General features: G+C 38.7%; 1 protein-coding gene across 2 annotated transcripts in view; it reads left to right on the forward strand.

Annotated features, from left to right (window-relative positions):
• Positions 1–6,935, forward strand: part of PIBF1 (progesterone immunomodulatory binding factor 1) — a 230,838-nt gene extending 223,903 nt beyond the window's left edge. For both annotated transcript variants that reach the window (XM_089680363.1, XM_089680364.1), the window contains exons 17-18: positions 2,943–3,113; positions 6,780–6,935. In XM_089680363.1, coding sequence (XP_089536489.1) covers positions 2,943–3,113; positions 6,780–6,830 — 222 coding nt within the window. In that variant the 3' untranslated portion in view covers positions 6,831–6,935. The remainder of the gene's footprint in view (positions 1–2,942; positions 3,114–6,779) is intronic.
• Positions 6,936–19,067: the final 12,132 nt, after the last annotated feature.

Raw genomic sequence — 19,067 nt, forward strand, 5'->3', positions numbered from 1 at the left:
CCTCTTCTACTTAACTGACCAGATCAATATCCCAGTAGTGTAATTGACTTGATCCTATACTCTGATTAAAAAGTGTTCCTTTAATTTTTTTGAGCAGTGTAGATTATTCTCTACCGTCTTTCACACCCAAGTCCGCAAGGACCTCTGGCTTGCATTATTGCTTGTTAAACTGGATCAATTTAGATCAGACAATAATTGTCTGTTTTAGATCAGACAATAATGGCCTTAGCAGTTACATAGTTAGTCTGGCTGAAAAAAGACAAAAGTCCATCCAGTTCAACCATTAAAAAAAAAAAGTTATAATCCTACACCCACAGTTGATCCAGAGGAAGGCAAAAAAAACCCCTAGCAAAGCATGATCCAATTTGCTCCTTCAGGGGAAACTGGTTGACTGCCTTACAGGGTCATTAGGAGTTGTCGCTTACCCTTCCTTTTGTCCCTTTGTTCCTCTGTCTATCGCTACCAACAACTCTCCCTTCTTGGTTTACCTCCTCCTTTTACTCTTTTTATATTATTATTATATAGTGTCAACAGTTTACGCAGCATTTTACAACATGAGGGCAGACTGTACAATTACAATACACATTAATACAGGAGGGATGAGTAGGCCCTGCTCATTTGAGCTTACAATCGAAGCGTGTATACCTACGTTCACTCCCCCTCCTCATGCTCTCTTTCTCTCTTTTCTACCAGCTCCTAGACAATCTAGGAGAACTCTAGCTTCTTTCCAAAACTACACACCTATATGTTCATCCTATTGGTATCACAATGGTTTATATTCCACCCAGTATTTTTGATGACATGAATGTTGTACAAAAATACTTCAAAATTCTGTTTGCTTTAAACATTCAATTTTGGAATGAATAGATATTCCTGAACGAAAAACCACATTTACTGTTAGTCATTTGTTGGAGAAAAATGTTCCATCCTGCTCTTTCTCTGACGCATAGGAGTGAATACCGGATGTAACCGTTTTGTGGACGAGTTGTTGCTTCAAGACTCTGTGTTTAGTTTTCCTGACCAGATGTCAATCATGAAGCAGAAGTCCACCCCCTTCTCTTACATTATGTAAGTGCGTAATGCACAGCATTCTCCTGATCCCCTGAGGACAAATGTTTCTGTTAAATCGCATAGGGAGGGGCCAGGACAAGGTGACGTCATCACGTCAGCTTTGCTGATCAAAGCTACAGTTGCTTTTACTTATTGTGAACTGCTTGGGTATACTTTCTACATGTTAATGGTTTTAATAGCTTTTAAAAAAGTGTTTTTGCGGATTTACACTGTTGTGTCCATGTTTTTTTTGGCCACAATTGAAAGTTGGAGTTGTCAAGGAAGAGTTGCGCTGGATGGCTAATCATGGCACTTTGGACCTCTTCAAACTGGGAGAGAGGATTGTTTGGAATGGTTTTGTGGTGAATTAACACCTTCACTAAAGTAGTGGACTTTTACTTTGTCATTTGTTTAAAACACACCATTTGGACTTTGCTATATTTGTTCACCTCTCTATGAATTTAATCTACATTTGCACATTTGTGCTGTTGCTTACTATAATTTGTTGCACTTTATGCACATTTTAATATTGCATATGTTTGCACATGTGTAACACCCATTGCAGAGCTTGTTTATGACACATTTGATTTATAGGATTTAGTTTTATTTTTTGGAGATTAATGCAGGCCATAGACGGGTCATTTATTGGCCAAATTTTCATTCGCACGAAAAATCGGCCGATAATCACGCCGTTAGTGGGGCCAGCCCGTCGGCCGTCTTTCGTGGATATCCTCATTTATTTTTATCGGTCATGCTGGAAAATCCACAAAAAACTGATGTTTTTCGCGGACATGGGTGGCAGCATCGGCAACAGGGCCGACCAATTTTTTTTGTTTATCAGCCGAATGGCCTGCCTTAGTGCAGCCTAGTAATCCGTATGTTTCACCTGCTGATGTTTTTTAGCAGAACATATGGCATGTGGCTCTGTCTGTTTGATAGTTTTTCAGTTGTGAGCACAATCATTTTATTTATTTGTTTAATTGAACAAACATTTTAGAATGAAAACATTCAAATAAAACTATTAGTGTATGGCCAGCTTGAAGTGTTGTTAAAACCAAAACCAAAAATCTATTAAATCAGCTCATTAATTCTTAGATATGTTGGCTGCACTTGTTTTTTTAGGCTTTTTTTCCTTTATTTTCACCACTGACAGGTGTGCATACAAAGGCCAGCTTTTATTCTTTTATGTAAAACCCTTATCCCAAAAGAAAAAAAAACATTTGCTTTAACTGCTTATAAAATGTATCTGAAGTTCACCTTCAATTTGTTAGGCAGGCCATAGATTATACAATTTTCTTTCCTTCAAATGTGCACGGTATACCACAGTGGAGCTTTAACATAGCCATTATTAGCTTAAAATATATTTTTGAATGTTGCCAATATATAAATGCCTGTAATAAATAGAAATGGTTGAATGTTAGTCCTTATTAGTTGTCATTGGGTATAAGACCTGCACTTTCAAGAGAAACCTCAGGGTCATGAATATTTTGTATTGCAATAAGAGACTTTCTAGGCCCAGTGGACTTCACATTTGTATTTTATGAGAACAGTATATGAAGTGTTTCAGATCATAAAAGCTACTTTAAGAAAGCTGGTGAAAAATTTAATTTTGCCTATGTCTAGATTTTAAAGATGAAACTTTATACTATATACAAAAAGATTCACTTTATACAGCATTTATGGAACAGTTTCAAGTATGAAAAGACTTAAATAATAATGTTTGCATATTTTAATGTTTAAATAAAGCTTTTCATGTAATATTTAATTTAATGTAATATTTAATGTAATGTTTAAATAAAGCTTTCTTTGGTCTGTTTTTGTATATATCAATGGAAAATTGATTTACTTGTGAACAAGTCATAATAGAAGTGTTTGGTTTTTTTTTTTTTCAGGAAATGGCAGAAATTAAACAGGTCTTATTTAGCCTCCACAATAAGCATCAAGTGGAAGTTCTACCACGTTCCAAAGCACATGAGCGGAAAGTGGTGACTAAACTAAAAACTGGATCTCCTGAGCAACCTCTCCAGGAAGACAATGTGTATCTACCTCAGCCTACTTTGTTTGTAAGCGTTTTTATCCTTGTGTTTAATGCTTTTGTAGTTAATCGTAAACTGCCATTTGTTACAGGTGACAGTTTTTATGATAGCCATAAAATTGTGGATTGTGAATTCTCTGTTTATCTGCAATTTTTATGGCTTTATTTGAAGTTTTAATTTCCACTGTGCCTGACACTTGTGTTTGCAGTTTTTTTCATGTTGACATTGATGTTGGTTATTTCAAAGTTAAGTGTCTATTAACCCGTAGAAAAAAAGTTAGTAACCATTTTTTAAATAGTGTTACTTAGAGAGATGTCACAGCTCCAAGCGTGTAAAATCCCATGCCTCTGATATTCCAAGAGCCAATGGAAGAGAGTCCAACCATGCTCTATGAATTCAATAGAAATGCATAAGGCCGCACACTGATAACATCAGATCACATTCAAATTTATTAAACCTGGATAAAGCACACTGCAGCCCTACCTAGGACCTTCCCTCTCTAGTGTTTCACCTGGAATGGGCTTGATCACAGGGATCTGTAATCAAGCCCATATTCAGTAAAACATGGGGAAGGGGGGTGATCCTAGATGGGGATGCAGTTTGCTTTGTCCACATTTAAAGTGATTTTATAGCAAAGCATCACCTTGGAAAACAAAGCTTTTATTTCAAAATAGAAATTGAAGACAAAACATTTGTGTATAGATATAAAAACATAATAAATACCCTTTTTTAAGTGATCACATTCCTTCTGTTCTCAGGTGCATAAGAGCTGGGGGGGGGGAGAAACAGCAGTACACTGCTTTTCCCAGTGAAAGGATGTGCAGAGAGGGAAGTTATGTCAGGACAGGTCTGAACATTGGAGAAAAGCAGACAGAGTTCCCAGCATAGCTACAGAACTGACCAAGGTGTGCGCTCCTGCTTAGTGTGGTCAGTTTTTATTAGGAAAGCAGAGGGACTGGCAGGAACACCAGGATTTTACAGAAAGGTAGCAATACTTTTTCATACAGGTACATGGTACAGCAGGCCCATATCAGGAATATGAAATGTTGGGTTTACATTTTCTTTAATAAAGTTAAATGTAATGTGACATCATCGGTGTGCAACTTCCTGCATTCCTACTGTTACTGGCCACTAGCTGGAGCAAAACAGGAGCAATTCTGAACATATAAAAAATGAAAGAGATGCATAAAGTAAACTTAATATGCAAAGTGTGGTAATTTTCTGAAAATGCAAGCTGCCAGTCTCTTTTTTGACCATCTGCCTTCAGTACTTTTGGAGTCCTGTCCTAGAACAAGTAGGGGTATAAAAAAAGTTATTTACATGCTTTTTTTTTTTTTTTCCTGGTACAAACTGTTCAAGCAAATGTATCAACAAGACAGCCAGGTAACTAGAATTTGCAGAAAGAGAAGTCAGCAGCAGCTTACAAGTTTCTATTGTGTAAGTCCCCTTAAGGGCAAAACTGATGTCAAAAGGCACAGTGCACAGTTGATGCATGTATATGTTTACCTACTTATTTACCAAAGGATTTGTAATTCTGTACAGCCAATCTTGTGATTTACACACATTTTCCACATTGATCTTCCAGAAAGGTGACACATATAGATGCTGTATAAATAATTAATCTTCCTTGTTGTCCCAGAGTTTGATAGTCCTGTGTTGCCAATGGCCAACAATAGACAGAATGGGTGTTAGAGTGAAGCAAGTTGACATATAGATGGGCCAAGCAATGGCAGACAGCCAGATGCTGTACCAAACTGTGAGGCACTACTGTACTCAGACAGGCCAGGGATCCAGACAGGCAGCTAGGTAATTTGAAGTACAAGCCAAGGTTAGGATTCTGTAAGCATTGCAAATGCAGTACATGAGATTACACAGACAAACTTCACTTAATAAATGGCTACTGGTTGGAAGTTCATACTTCCCTTTATAGGTAGTTAAAGCGATTCTAATGGTTCTTTTTTTTTTTTTTGGAAAATAACAAACATGTTATACTTACCCTACTGTGTGCAGTGGTTTTGCACAGAACAGCCTGGATCCTCATCTTCTCGGGTCCCCCGCAGGCTCTCCTGGGTCCTCTTTTCTGTTGGGTGTCCCCACCACAAGCAGCTTGCTATGGGGGCACTCGAGCAGGTTCCCAAGCCGCTGCTCTGTGTGTCCTTTCACACATGATGCCGTGGCTTGGCCCCACCCCCTCTCTCCTCATTGGTTGACTGGCTGTGATGGACAGCAGCGGAAGCCAATGGCTCCCGCTTGCTGTCTCAGCCAATGAGGAGGCAGAGACCAGAGACAGCCGAGGCTGTTGTGCACATCGATGGATCGCGATGGGGCTCAGGTAAGTATTAGGGGGCTGGGGGGATGCTGCACACAGAAGGTTAGATTGCATGAAGGTAAAAAAACTTGAGCCTTTACAACTACTTTAAAGCGAAACTTCACTGAAAAACAGAGGTTCCACTCATCCTGCTTTGTACTTTGTTTTTACAAATACCCTCTCCCTACTTCCTCTGGAATTGCCTAGGAGATTCCACTGGAAGTTCGCCCCCCTCCTTCTGTGCCCTGCAAGGCTTCAGCTGGCCACCCACACTCAGTATGGCAGCACCAGGGACCTGAATACCAGTGAAGAACCGTCCTGGGTGGCTACAGCACTGGATTCCTGGACAGGTAAGTGTCTTATTAATAGTCAGCAGCTACAGTATTTGTAGCTGCTGTCTTTTAGCTTTTTCTTTTTTTTTTTTTCGAAAAGTGACTGGAGAACTGCTTTAATGAGGTGTCAGCTACAATGTGGCCTACAGTGTCTGCGGTGCATCTTAGTGACCACCAGATGGCTATGGTTCAAGACTGGTTGTTACACTTATTCAGCAATGAAGCTTCCTTTGTCAACTCTCCATCTTCTCAGTAGACAGTAAATCTACATCATCCCATCTGTCCAGTGGTGACCTAGGGAAAAAGTCAAGCTGATCCAGGAATCAGTAATGATAGACCACGAGGTATCAGAGGGTTGTTTATTTTAAGAATGGCTAGCTTTGGGGAAAAAAAGAGGCAATTCTCATGTCAACCAAGTTTAGGATTAAATATTACCCATTTCATATTTTTTAAAACCATATTTGTCAGCTATCCCTGTACACACATTTTAAGGGTCCATGCTCTCATTAGGAAGTATTGTAATTTTGCACATAGCCATTTGTTTGTCTACAGCACTTTGTAACTGACAGAAGGATGGTTGCATAAATACAACATCCCATGTGTGTTCAGCAACCATGTGGTAACAAGCGAAATTGGTTTTCAATTGGGCATTATGCATGCATGCACCTGTAGAAGTGCAATGGAACATGAGTGAATTAAACACCATACACAAAGTTTAATATATGACTCATCTGCCTTTCAAAATCAAATGCTTTATAAATGTCAGTAGGGTGGAGTTTCAACAAGGTGCAGGTAAAAGTCTGAAAAATGGGTTGAAGGTTTTAAATAATAGGCCATGGCACAAGAACACTTTTAAAGGCACATTCCACTTTTTGTAAACAAATTAATAAATGCATATTGATGGCATAGTTTAGTTTGATATATGAATAAAAGAAAGGAAAACTAGTTCAAAAGTAGCTCTTTAAGAATGATTATGTAATATTCTTTATCAAAAAAATTACATTTCATAAATGGGCACAAAATGTATGACTTTTCTGTGTCTCATTCTTGCAGACGAAAAAGGAAGCTCCAGAGTGGTACAAACGACCAAAGAAGACAACATAGAAGATATCAATCTGTTGTATTAATTAATTTCTGGGAGTTTTTAATTATCCGACTGTGTAAAAAAAATAGTTTTGACAGTGTGCAATAAATGATACACTATTGTCACATGTGATATGTAATTACATTACTTTGAAAGAAAGCTTTTTATTAACTTTTATTTAGTAGTACAATGAAGTTGCATTTGAAAAAAAAACAGTTTCTCATGTTAGGGTGATTGTGTCATGCCATATGATTAAGGTGAACCTGTACTTGCCCAGGAATGGTAGTTCATTATTAAATACATAAAGAATGAGCTGCAACCCTTGTCCATCTGCAAGGTGTGTTGGGGTGCTATTCTGTATAGCCCTGCATCGCATGCAATGTGTGTAGCTGTGCATTGCACCAAAGCACGCAGTAACTAACTGCAACGAGATAGTATAGTCGAGTCCTTAGATTCTTTGTTGTGATCTTAGAGGATCTTTCAAAGTGAATAACTTTACATTAAAAAGAAAAGCTATAAAAGTCAGTGATGTCTTGTATTAAAAAATATGCAAATTGTTTAATGACTATAGTGTGGGCACAGGTCTGATTTTTAAGTAACCCACCACAAATCCGCTCAGACTACTTGCTTAATTGGACCAGAGATATTCTAGGCAGTAACGCAAGAATCAGGATGACAGAATGACAGCCTGTACCATCTAAAGGGTAAAGCTGTCCATAAATAGATTGAATCTTGGACGGTTCAGCGGGGACCCCCCCAAGATTCGATCCATATATGGGCCGGCTGGTTGTACTGAAGTCCATTCATTGATCAACTTCAGTAAAACCAGCCCTTCGGATTTTTTGCATGCGATTACAGCCTGCAGCTATAGTTCCCTGCCGACAGAACACAATAGTGCTTTAAGAGGGATTCACCCATCAATATTGACTGTACTGATGGAGGAATTGAGCGTTTTTTTTTCTTGCATCCTGCAGATGCACGAAAGAAAATCTGACCATCTATGGCTTGCCTTAGTTCAGCATTATAACATTTACAATGCAGTTAAAGGGCCCCAGTAGTTTCCAAATTATTGTACAGTGTTGAGAAAATGAGCTGTGTCTAAATTACATACCTGCCTGGCTTTCACAAAGCCTGGCCAAAAAAGTATTCTGAGCAATCCAGAGCACACTGCATAAAAGCTAGGCAGATGGTCAGTTAAGTGCATCTGCATCACGAACACTCTTCCTCATTAACAAACGTGCACTCTCCTTCCACCTATTACAACAACACTGAGCTTAGTTTCTCAACACTGCATAATGATCTAGAAATCACTGGGGCTCCTTGGCTGCACTGCAAGTTTTGTTATCAGGGTGAACTGATTGTTTAAAACAAGTCAGAAACAGTAGTTCCTGAATTTCTAGCAAAATTAAACTAGTCATATTCCCTTCTTCACTTGGATTTGACCCTACCTATAGTTCTCATATTTATTCATTTTATTATTTAAATGGGTATTTATATAACGCCAACAATTTATGCAGCACTTTACAGTAATGTACATTCACATTAGTCCCTGTCCTCAATGAGCTTACAATCTAAGGTACTACTAGTCATCTCTAGATCTTGCTGCTCCAACTTGTCTACTAAATCAGTAGAGAATTAGTAAATGCTTACCTCAATTATTGCAATATGCTCCTGATTTTCCACTAACAAGACCCTTACTTTTAATGTTCTAAACTGATTCTGTTGGGCCTGCGTCTCTGCTTGTGTCTTGGATTCTATGCATGGTTTGCATCTTTTTTAAATATATTTTTATTCAATTTTAACTCTCATTACAATTTCATATTTAATAAAAAGATCCTTATCCAATATTACAATATTTCCAGTTGAGTTTCATAGTTACCCTCAAGTTCTCTACATCTTAAAATAGCTCTAAAGATAATTCCAGTTGATTTTGTATGTTCCGCTTTTCAAGTCTATATAACCCTCTGTTTTTTGAACCTTCCATTTTAATTACTAATTCTACACCACAAAAAATAAAAAAATACACAAACAAAAAAGGGGAACCTCTGGCCACCCCAGTCCACCAAACCATTCGAAGACCTCACTACAAGTATACCAAATATCATTGTCTAACGAAAACTGCAGTCTCTCTGATCTAGAAAATTCCTTCTAAGTATAACAAAGTTTTACACAGTTTGTGTATCTTTCTTATGGGCTCACTGTCAATTCTTCCATTCCCATTACCTTAATAAGCTCAATTATCCACTCCTTGACACTGCGGACGTTAGCTGTTTTCCAATGTCTAGGGATCAAATATGCCAGCCCAAAGTAAAATCATTGCTACCCCCTTTTAGCAGATGCCACTGATTCAGGGGACATGGAAAGTAGCGGCACTTCTGGAGTCTCTAGTCAAATCAGGCCTGTGATCTAGTTATAGAGCACTTCCGCAGATATGTAACATAGTGCCTACTTCTCCACCACAAATCCAACATCTATCAGGCATGGCTGGGAACATCCTATGCGATACTGCAGGACATCTGTTCCACCTGCTAAGCAATTTATCAATTCTATCCTGTATCTGACTTGCTATACTCGACCTAAAAGGTTGGAGAAAAGCTTTCTCACAACCTTCTTCCAAGAGCACATAGTCTAGGTTCCTCTCCCATTCTCAAGCAAAGTTCTGATCCTGATGAAGTTAATATATTCTATATTTGACATAAAGCATGGGAACAATCCATTTGCTCTAGGCATATACATTCAAACAGAGTTAGCTTCCTTGATAAGTCATCCCCAGGAAAAAAATACATATGCAAATATTTCAGCTAAAGATATTAATGCCATGTTCCCAAAAATAGCCATGTGGTAATGTATAATTTAGGGGTATAAGGCCCAAAGACAAAACAGCCTGTCTACTTGGTGAGAGGAAGGCAGATAGCCATTTTGAACCGGTTACATGGAGACCTGGAGGGAATTCAGTGTAGCCCTGAATTTGTAGCCTTTTATTATTTCAGAATTGCATACAGCACTGCTCACCATATGTTGGTGCTTACCAAATAAATGCTAAAAATAATCCATCATCATGGTCAGGAGAGAAGCACACTAATGCGTTAAGAAAAAAAAATATTCAAACCATGCTAATCTTTCCTCCTCTATCAGGATAACAGAATAATTGAAATTGTTCTAAGATTTTACTGAAAGCAATGAAATCCATTTAAGCTTTAAATGAACCTTAATCCTTTACTATTTGTTTTCCCTTTACTTTTTTTGTTTTTTAATATACAGTAGTGTAATGCAATACATTTTGCTCCAACAAAACCACATGCTGATTATGAATGTTTAGGAGTCAACATTATCTCACTCAACCAATTGGAGATTTAACATTCCAAGAATTAACATCTGACAGCATGTATTTTTTCTGCATTATTCATTGTGTTTGTTTTCAGAACCAATTACCCATCCAACTATAGCAACATTGAATGTCCATGCACTAATGTACTAATTCTGTCCCCAAAATGCATTCTATCTAGTTTACTAGAAAATAAACAGAAGTGGTGTTTACAGACAGCAGGAGGCATCTTGCATAGCTTTGTTCACTAGCATGTTCTCAGCAGGCTTAACTAAATACACTGCTGGACTGTCTGCTTCAACAATACAAGGCAACAATTTGCATTTCCATGGGACACCATTTATTTGTTCACTTGATGATAGCCTATGTGGGAATTAGAATGTATTTGTTTTGAGCTCTAAACTGTCATTTGACATTTGAAACGTTTTTAGTTTCTGCAGCCATTTATTGTATAAATGTATGCATGAGCAGTTAGTATTAGATTCCCCCCAACTGACTGATCTTGATGGATATGGTGATCAGCCATGTTGGATGATTCCTATTCTCTGGAATATAAGTTATCATTGAAGATGTTAGCTGACCCTGCCCACCCTGCTCCTTATTCATAAACAGGCATACTCCATTATATCAAAAGTGTATAAATCCCCAAGCAGGCATACTCAATTATATCAAAAGTGTATAAATCCTCAATCAGAAGGCATCTAACCATTCTTCCACACTCATGTTTTTGGTCAATGCAAAGTGCAGTGGCCCAGAGCAACCAGCAGCACTTATTTGTTGGCTTCAGCAAATTGACGTTTTGGTTAACTTTGCACATTCTCCTGCTGTTTAAAATGCTCTATTGAATATGCCAGAATGTTTTATTTATATACAAACTAACTAGATAATGTTTATTTATGGAGGTTTGAATTAGGTTGCATCTTTTGGCATAGCTGGTGACAGCTGTCCATCTCTTCCAATAGGGCACTTGAAGAAGCTTAACATTGACTTAATATAGGACTTTTATTTTTAGTTTTATTCAACGCTAATAAAATAAAAAAAGAGAAGATGTGAAGTTCAATTATAATTATGTTTATGAACACTAGAAAAGAAGCACTTAGACATTTTTTTTAGATATATCTGTTACAAATTTTGTAACCACTTGCCATCCTGAGGATTTACCCCCCTTAATGACCAGGCCTCTTTTTGCTATTCGGCTCTGCACTATTTCAACTGATAATTACACGGTCATGCAATGCTGTACCTAAACGATATTTACGTCCTTTTTTCACACAAATAGAGCTTTCTTTCAGTGGTATTTGATCACCTGTGCACTTTTTATTTTTCGCGCTATAAACAAAAAAAAAAAAAAATCGTGAAGAGTAACAATATTTCTGGTTCCCCCAATGGCACAGGACTGCCCGAGAAGGCCGTGGAAAAAAAACAATACCAGGATGATGCCTGCAGCTGTAGGCATCATCCTGGTATAACCATTCAAAGCCCAGTGATGTACCAGTACGTAGCTGTTCCTTGTTGGGTGTATGTGTATATATATATATATATATATATATTTTTTTTTTTTTTTTATGCAGCCTCTGGGCTGAATGGAATAAAAGAGAAGAAATCTCTGCCAGAAAAAGTGTGTGGTATGCCCACCATTAGAATATACTGCCCTGCGTCCACCCACTTCTAATGTTCGGCACACATTAGCTCACACGGTGCCACATGTGCTAATTCCAAGATTGCACAAATGGCTAAATAGTGACACGCTTGAATAAAAATTGTCCACGTATAAGTGGTACCCCGTTTTGGAAAAAGGATGACACCAAGTCCCAAACTATCTTGCCACTACCCCCATGTAGTCTGGGCATCGGGGGGGCACCACGTGACTATCTTTTCCCTCATAAATCCAAAACTTCTATGTATAGCCTGTTGCCCTCTCACAGGTCTTGTACATCTTGGCCCCATATCTGGTACGTTTGCTGGGAAGAAATTTTTGAATGCAAGGCGGTCTGAAAAATTGAGAGACTCATCAACGCAGATTTTTTGCTGGGGAGTAAGGTGATTTATGAGGGGACGAATTTTGTGGAGACGGTCAAATTCAGAGTCACCCCAAGGACAACAGTGTGTTGTCATTGAAATGCATAAAACACACTATACTCTCATATCTATGCCTGGCCATGGCAGTGGAGAATACAGGCATATAATGAATCGGGTCTGTGGACAAATACAACTGCAATTCATTTTCTTTAGTAATGCCCATGTTGAGGGTTAGGCCTAAAAAAAATGTAAATTCGGAAACCGTGATGGGTTTCCATGCGAACGGTTTGGCAAGGTTTGAATTTGGGTTGGCGGCAATAAATTGGTGTGCATAGAAATTGCTTTGATCCACAATCAATGCATACAGATCTTCTTTGAAAAATGGCTGCAAAAGTTTCCACCTGAATTCCAGGTTAGGCAGTGAATGGGGGAAGTACAGGTCCTTTAGAATTTGTGGGCTGCCAATTGGGATTTGCAAGCACATCCGGAAGGATACTAGGGCCTCTATGGGCCTGTGTGCAAATTCTTGGTGGTTGTAGGACAATACTTGTGCTCGCCACCGCACCAGTTTGTACTGCATTTATGGGGCTCACCACATCACCAAGTGATACTGCAGTGCTGGTATGTGAAAGAACATGATGTACTAGGCCGCTGGTGCTCGCCAGTTCACCAACTGTGTTATAATAATATACATTATTACAAGGCATTATTAGATTGTGGGCATCACATAATATTGCACGATCATGATATCTGCTGTACATTTGCTAAGGCTAATCTGTGTTTTGTATTGTAGACTGCCGTACTGCAAATGAGAGATTTTATAAGTGGCTTAGCAAGGTCTCCTTTCTGTAGTATTCTACAGTATTTGTGTTTATCATATCCATATATTTTCAATTATGTGCTTTATCAGTTTCTCCATAATTATTTGGTTCCTTGATCTTTAAAAAAAGGTAGAGGAAGGGCAATGGTTAGGAGGCATGGCAGAAGACTACTGACACATCTACAGAGACAAAAATAAGCCCACTAAAAAAATCACCTTAGTACTTAGGAATGCAAATCCCTTGTAGCAGAAATCTTTGAGGGACCAAACATGAAGAAAAGTCTATTTCTGGGCATTAAGTGGCTGCACAGATGATTAGTAAATTGAAAACAAAATGGCAATATGCCACCATATGTGATACCTGTTCATTTCTGAATCAATTCAAAAGCGAATATATTAACTGGGTGGGGTGATCATCCCCAATGAGAAGCATCAATCTGCTAGAACCTCTAATGCTTATCAAAATCAAGGGATTTCGGTTAGTCATACTCCAAGTGTTCAAGTATATCAAAAGGTTGTTGTTCAGAACTTGAAATGAAATCCAAGTCGCATGCACTACCCACGTCACATGCATTGTGCATTGCAGTGTCCAGAACAGCTTCAAAACACACTGCAGCATACTACAACACAAGATGTGCATTGTAGTATGTTGCCCTGCACTGCAAATAAATGCAGTACCTAAATTGTATGTGTTGAGGTGAGTTACAACCCATTCATGTTGAATGGAGTCTCTGATGCAAGTGCTTACAGGAAAATGTGCATTGCAGCTCATTGCCTTCAGGTTTGAATGGGCTCTAGTTCAGCAGCATAACCTCTTAATTAACTAAATGACCAATTTATTCTCTAGCAACTGTTAATAACATTTCTTGGCAAGGGCTGTTTATCTGCATATTGGGGGGGTTTAACTGTCACAATCTGATAAGGACATCTTGGCATTGTTCTATAATCTAACTGACATTTACAACAATGACATAGAAACATGATTTATTGTACCATGGTTAGTTAATTCTCAACATTTTATTTATCTGCCCCATCTGATAGTTAAGGTCAGTTCTTTCATTTAATATATTTTTGTAATAGCAATTTCTAACATGATTTCTGTATTTTTTGTGACTTTTTAACAAAATTACTGTATATATAATCTTTTTACATTTCTTCTACACTGGCCATAGACAGGCCTGCCCATGAATAAAGTGACAAATTTTCTACCCTTAAGCCCTGTACACACGATGAGAATATCGGACAAATTATCAGCATTTTTTTGCATGCTACTCTGCATATTGAAATTGAAGAGGTTACTAAAGTTATGAAAATTCTTATACGACAGAATAAAAATTCAGAAGTCATTTAATATATTGTATTTTCAGATGAAAACTGTACTGATTAAATGAAAATGGTATGATCTGATATCGTACAAGAAAACGTTTCATGCTTGTCCCCTCGAATAATTTCAGATGAAAGCTGTGTACTAACAATCAGAGTATGGAACAATCGCTTTGAAAGTGTTTTTTTCCCCCATACGATTTTCTGATCATGTGTACTAGGCTTAACTCAAACCTGCTGAGACCAGCCCATATTGTTAACTGTAGCTCAGCTGATGAGGGGACAGTTAACACTTCTCTTTCAGCAAAAAGACATAGTGACCTTGTCAAACAGATATTTCCATCAATTGAGAATGACAAATATTGATTTCATGACAAATAAGACCTTGTAATTGTCCATAGGGAAGTCCAACACCACCTAGCTAATGCCCTTTGCTGAGCTGACTTGAAGTAGGTATGATATTGGTATTGGTCACCCTTTATATGCCAGGGTTTCTGCTTCTCTTTTTTGAAAATACCTTTGTAGACTGTAAACTAATTAGTATTGTTTTGCATTAAACAGAAAGCACTGTCTAACAAAGAAGGTGAATGCCCCCCGGCTGTGCTGTTGTCTTTCCAGACCATTGGCTTTATGAATAAGACACTCCAGGCATGACTTGTCAGGTTCTTATTAGTTGTAGATTTTACAGTATATAGCCTGGTCAGTTGTCAAGAAAGAGCACCTTGAAGTACCAATACAAAAATGACCATAAGCACTAGCTGGTAGTCAAACTGTTCTTATCTGTATATTTTGGCTTGTGTCTTGGAAGTATCTAAACCAGAATGGCTGGCTAAAGCAGATAAGCAGGTGAGGTAAGCTACTGCCACCTCCATCACCAGCTTATCCAGGCAAATCATAACAGCTGCACATGGTTTAAAAACTTGTCTGATTACTCTTTACTTTATGAACCTTTATGCTATGGGTTCTGCGTTAAACTGCGCCCCCCCCACCACCAATCTAGGTGGAAGCCAAAAACTGTCATGCAAATTATCACCTAACAGTGAGACTGGGAATGTCAGTGCACTACCCCAACCTTTGCAATTATCTCAAGGTAGAACAATTGTAGGAAATGAATATCCATAAATAGTATTGTTCCTCCATGTAGGGGTCTTATGCCTGTGGGTTCCCTTATGAAATGTTTTTCAAAGTCTTGGTACCAGTTTCCACCAGCATTTCAATCAATCCAAGAGTCTTTTGTATTGTTCACAGAGACTGTCACTGTGTCCATTCAAGGTAAAGTTGCAGGTTCTTTTGAAAGAACAACCCCATCCACTAACACTCATCTTTCTTTACACTTTCTCAATTCTCTATTCCTCCACTGGAGCCAGGAGTCCAAACCTTGTGCAAGGTGCACGTTGATTAAAGTGTTTGTATACCTAAAAATGAAAAACCTTGCACCGGCTCTTTAATTTCTGCTTGTCGATGTTCTATTTTACCTGGTTGATCTTGCCTGTGCCACTCCTCCTACAGGCAACCTGATCACTGTGGTCATGTTACCATAGTCAGTTTATGTCTAGTATATCAAATGTATCAAAGCAGTGCAGGGCAGAGCATGAACCACATATCCAAAATATATATGCAAGTGTGTAATAACTAGAATTAATAAATAAAATATTATAAATCAATTTAATACATGAATAGTGATCTTTAAAATGTCAACTGTAATAATAGCAAAAGTCCTTCTGGTGACAGTTTTATGAAAAATATCTCCAGTGAAACAATTCCAAAACCATGCTGGAACCTATAAAAGTGATCCTCTCCGGTGCAAGGTCTTCCACCCCCATGTACTCACCAGAAAGCTACTTGATCAATGGCCTATAATTCAACCAATAGGGAACCTCCATTTCTCACTCCTCAGTGCTGCTATCAATACAACCAGGAGAAGAAAGCCTAGAACAAAAAGCTATAAATATGAGTACGGTGTCACCTACCACTTAACTACCCAAATATCCTTTCATATATTAGAAAAATCACTTTCACCCTTGAAAGTGCAAATCATTAAGCCAAAAAAAGTAAAAAGTCTACATACTCCACACTATAAATCCCAGAAAACAAACAGTCCAATGACCAAAATATTTTTTTTTTTTTAAATTAATCATGTATAGTCACTCAAAAAAATATAATAATAAAGTCACTTCAACAAATAAGTGTCAAAAATCCAGCTTGTCACATTCTTTGGTGCTGAGCCCCTCCACTGGCTCATAGAAGACAGAAAATAACTCAAAAGAAAGAAAACACCACATAGTGTATTACCTTAAATAAGTCACAAAAAGGTATCATACCTTCCCCTGAAAAATGTGCAGAAATTCAAAGTAGTGCAAAAATAGTGAACACTGTGCAACGTGAATAGTAGTGCGTCACTCTTGAGTACAGCAAAAAAACAAGTGACCACAACAGTGTATACTTCTATAGTGAAAAAGCATATATACTCTTACCAGAACAAAAAAGTAAAAATGCCTTATTCATATAGTAGGAATCATCAGCATACTTTCATTCCTTTCCTCCACTCCTGAAGTATACCTCCTAGGATATTATCCACCATATCCTCCTGAGCATCCTCATGGTTGAAACGGACATTCCCAAGCCTCCAGGGTGCTCATGTAACAGATGTATGGATATATATATATGGGCAGCACAGTGGCTAAATGGTTAGCACATCCGCCTGGCAGTACTAGGGTAGTTGGTTCGAATCCCAGCCACGGCACCACCTGCCTGGAGTTTGCATGTTCTCCCTGTGCCTGTGTGGGTTTCCTCTGGGTACTCCAGTTTCCTCCTCCAAAGACATGCTGGTAGGTTAATTGGATCCTGTCTAAATTGGCCCTAGTATATGAATGTAAGTTAGGGACCTTAGATTGTACATTGAGGGTAAGGGACTGATGTGAATGTACAACATATATATGTAAAGCGCTGCATAAATTGATGGCGCTATATAAGTACCTGAAATAAATAAAAAAAATATATAGTATAATACTGTTTTTTATAAGATTATAACTTTATTATAACTGCTTACATTCAAGGTTAAATAAACGCATATTCCCATGTCCAAAAACCACTCAGGGTTGCCGAGCAGCTTCCTCTCAACTTGCCATGCGGTTTTGCCAACTTCCAAAATGGCCGACACGCCACTATAGTGTTGTGGTCACTTGTTTTTATGCTGTACTCACAGAGTGACGCACTACTATTCACGTTGCACAGTGTTCAGTAATTTTGCACTACTTTGAATTTCTGCACATTTTTTGGGGGAAGGTATGATACCTTTTTGTGATTATTTAAGGTAATACACTATGTAGCGTTTTCTTTCTTTTGATGTATTTTCTGTCTTCTATGAGCCAGTGGAGGGGCTCAGCACCAAAGAATGTGACAAGCTGGATTTTGGACACTTATTTTGTTGAAGTGACTTTATTATTATTATATTTTTTTGAGTCAAAAATGCCCCAGCATCATGGGAATCCACAATGTCTCAGACTTGTCAGTGGGATTTAAAAAATTAAATGGCACCTGTGGTCAGTAGGAGGAGGAATAGTGCCACATCATTGGTATTACTGGCAGGAACAGTGCATCATCACTGGTGTCATTCAGAGGAATGATGCCCCATCGTTGGCGTCAGTGAGAGGACTAATGCCTCTTCATTGGTATCAGTGGGAGAAATAATGCCCAATTGTTGGTGTAACTGAAAGGAATGATACCTCATTGTTGATATCAGTAAGAGGAATAGTGCTTCAACGGCTGGAAAAAGGCAAGCAAAGGGCCACATCTGGATGGTGGTTTGGAGACCAGAGGTCTAAAAGATGGAATTGGCCTTTAAAGCCAAAGTTTGGTCAGAAGAAAAAATTCAGCAAAAAGGACATTACTTAATGCAAAGCATCTTTAGTTGAAATCTCTTCTTTGATTCCCAAAGTGTCTTTAGATAAAATCTTCCTCCATCAATCAGCACTCATCAAGAGTGTTGGCTATGCCTGCCCTTTCCGCTCCCCTCTTCTATTTATAGACACTGTACTATAGCTTCTACGAATGAAAACCAATGTATGAATGGAGGAGGTGCACCTTTCATTCATCTGCCTGTAAGTGGGTACGGTGTCAATAACATACACAGTCTAGGTGCAATGTAAAGAACTGAAGTAGAGCAAAGACAGTTCACAACAAGCCCAGTGGGAAGATAGCCCACCCAGGAACACTCACGAATTCCAACAGCATGTCGGTTTCAGCCGAAGTGACAGCGCCTGTTAAGAGGGGCAGAATGCAACCTGACCGATTTGTGCCCAATCAGGAAGAAGTCCAGAGAAATTGCAAACCCTACGCTTTCCCTCCTCGTCTGGAACCTTTCCTTGCCACTAATATTGTCCCTGACAGAAGGGGTACCTGTCCCTTCACTACCCACATGCAATTACACTCCAGAGGGCAGGGACATAAAAAGACTCAGCTGTCCCAAGATAGTTGCCAAGAGTCACCTAGATGCAGCACAGCCAACCAGAAAGCTGTCTCTGAAAACCAGAGATACCAAGTTTCCCCATAACTTCCTCAGCAGGTTGGGATGCCACTCTGGTCGGATGCCACCTACAGTGGAGGAGCAGGCTGCACCTGCCTATACCCCTGTCTTCCAATGATAGACTGCTTTTCATTGATAGAATAAAGGCCATAGGCGGTACCTCCACTCTAATAACTTCTGCAGGCCCAGAAGATTGCGGTGGTGGTGGTGGGGGGATCAGAGGAGAAATATTTCAACTAAAGCAG

This window comes from Staurois parvus, unplaced genomic scaffold (genome assembly GCF_062004578.1).
Source record: "Staurois parvus isolate SC_StPar_1 unplaced genomic scaffold, SC_StPar_1.0 ptg000243l, whole genome shotgun sequence".
Taxonomy (NCBI): Eukaryota; Metazoa; Chordata; class Amphibia; order Anura; family Ranidae; genus Staurois; species Staurois parvus.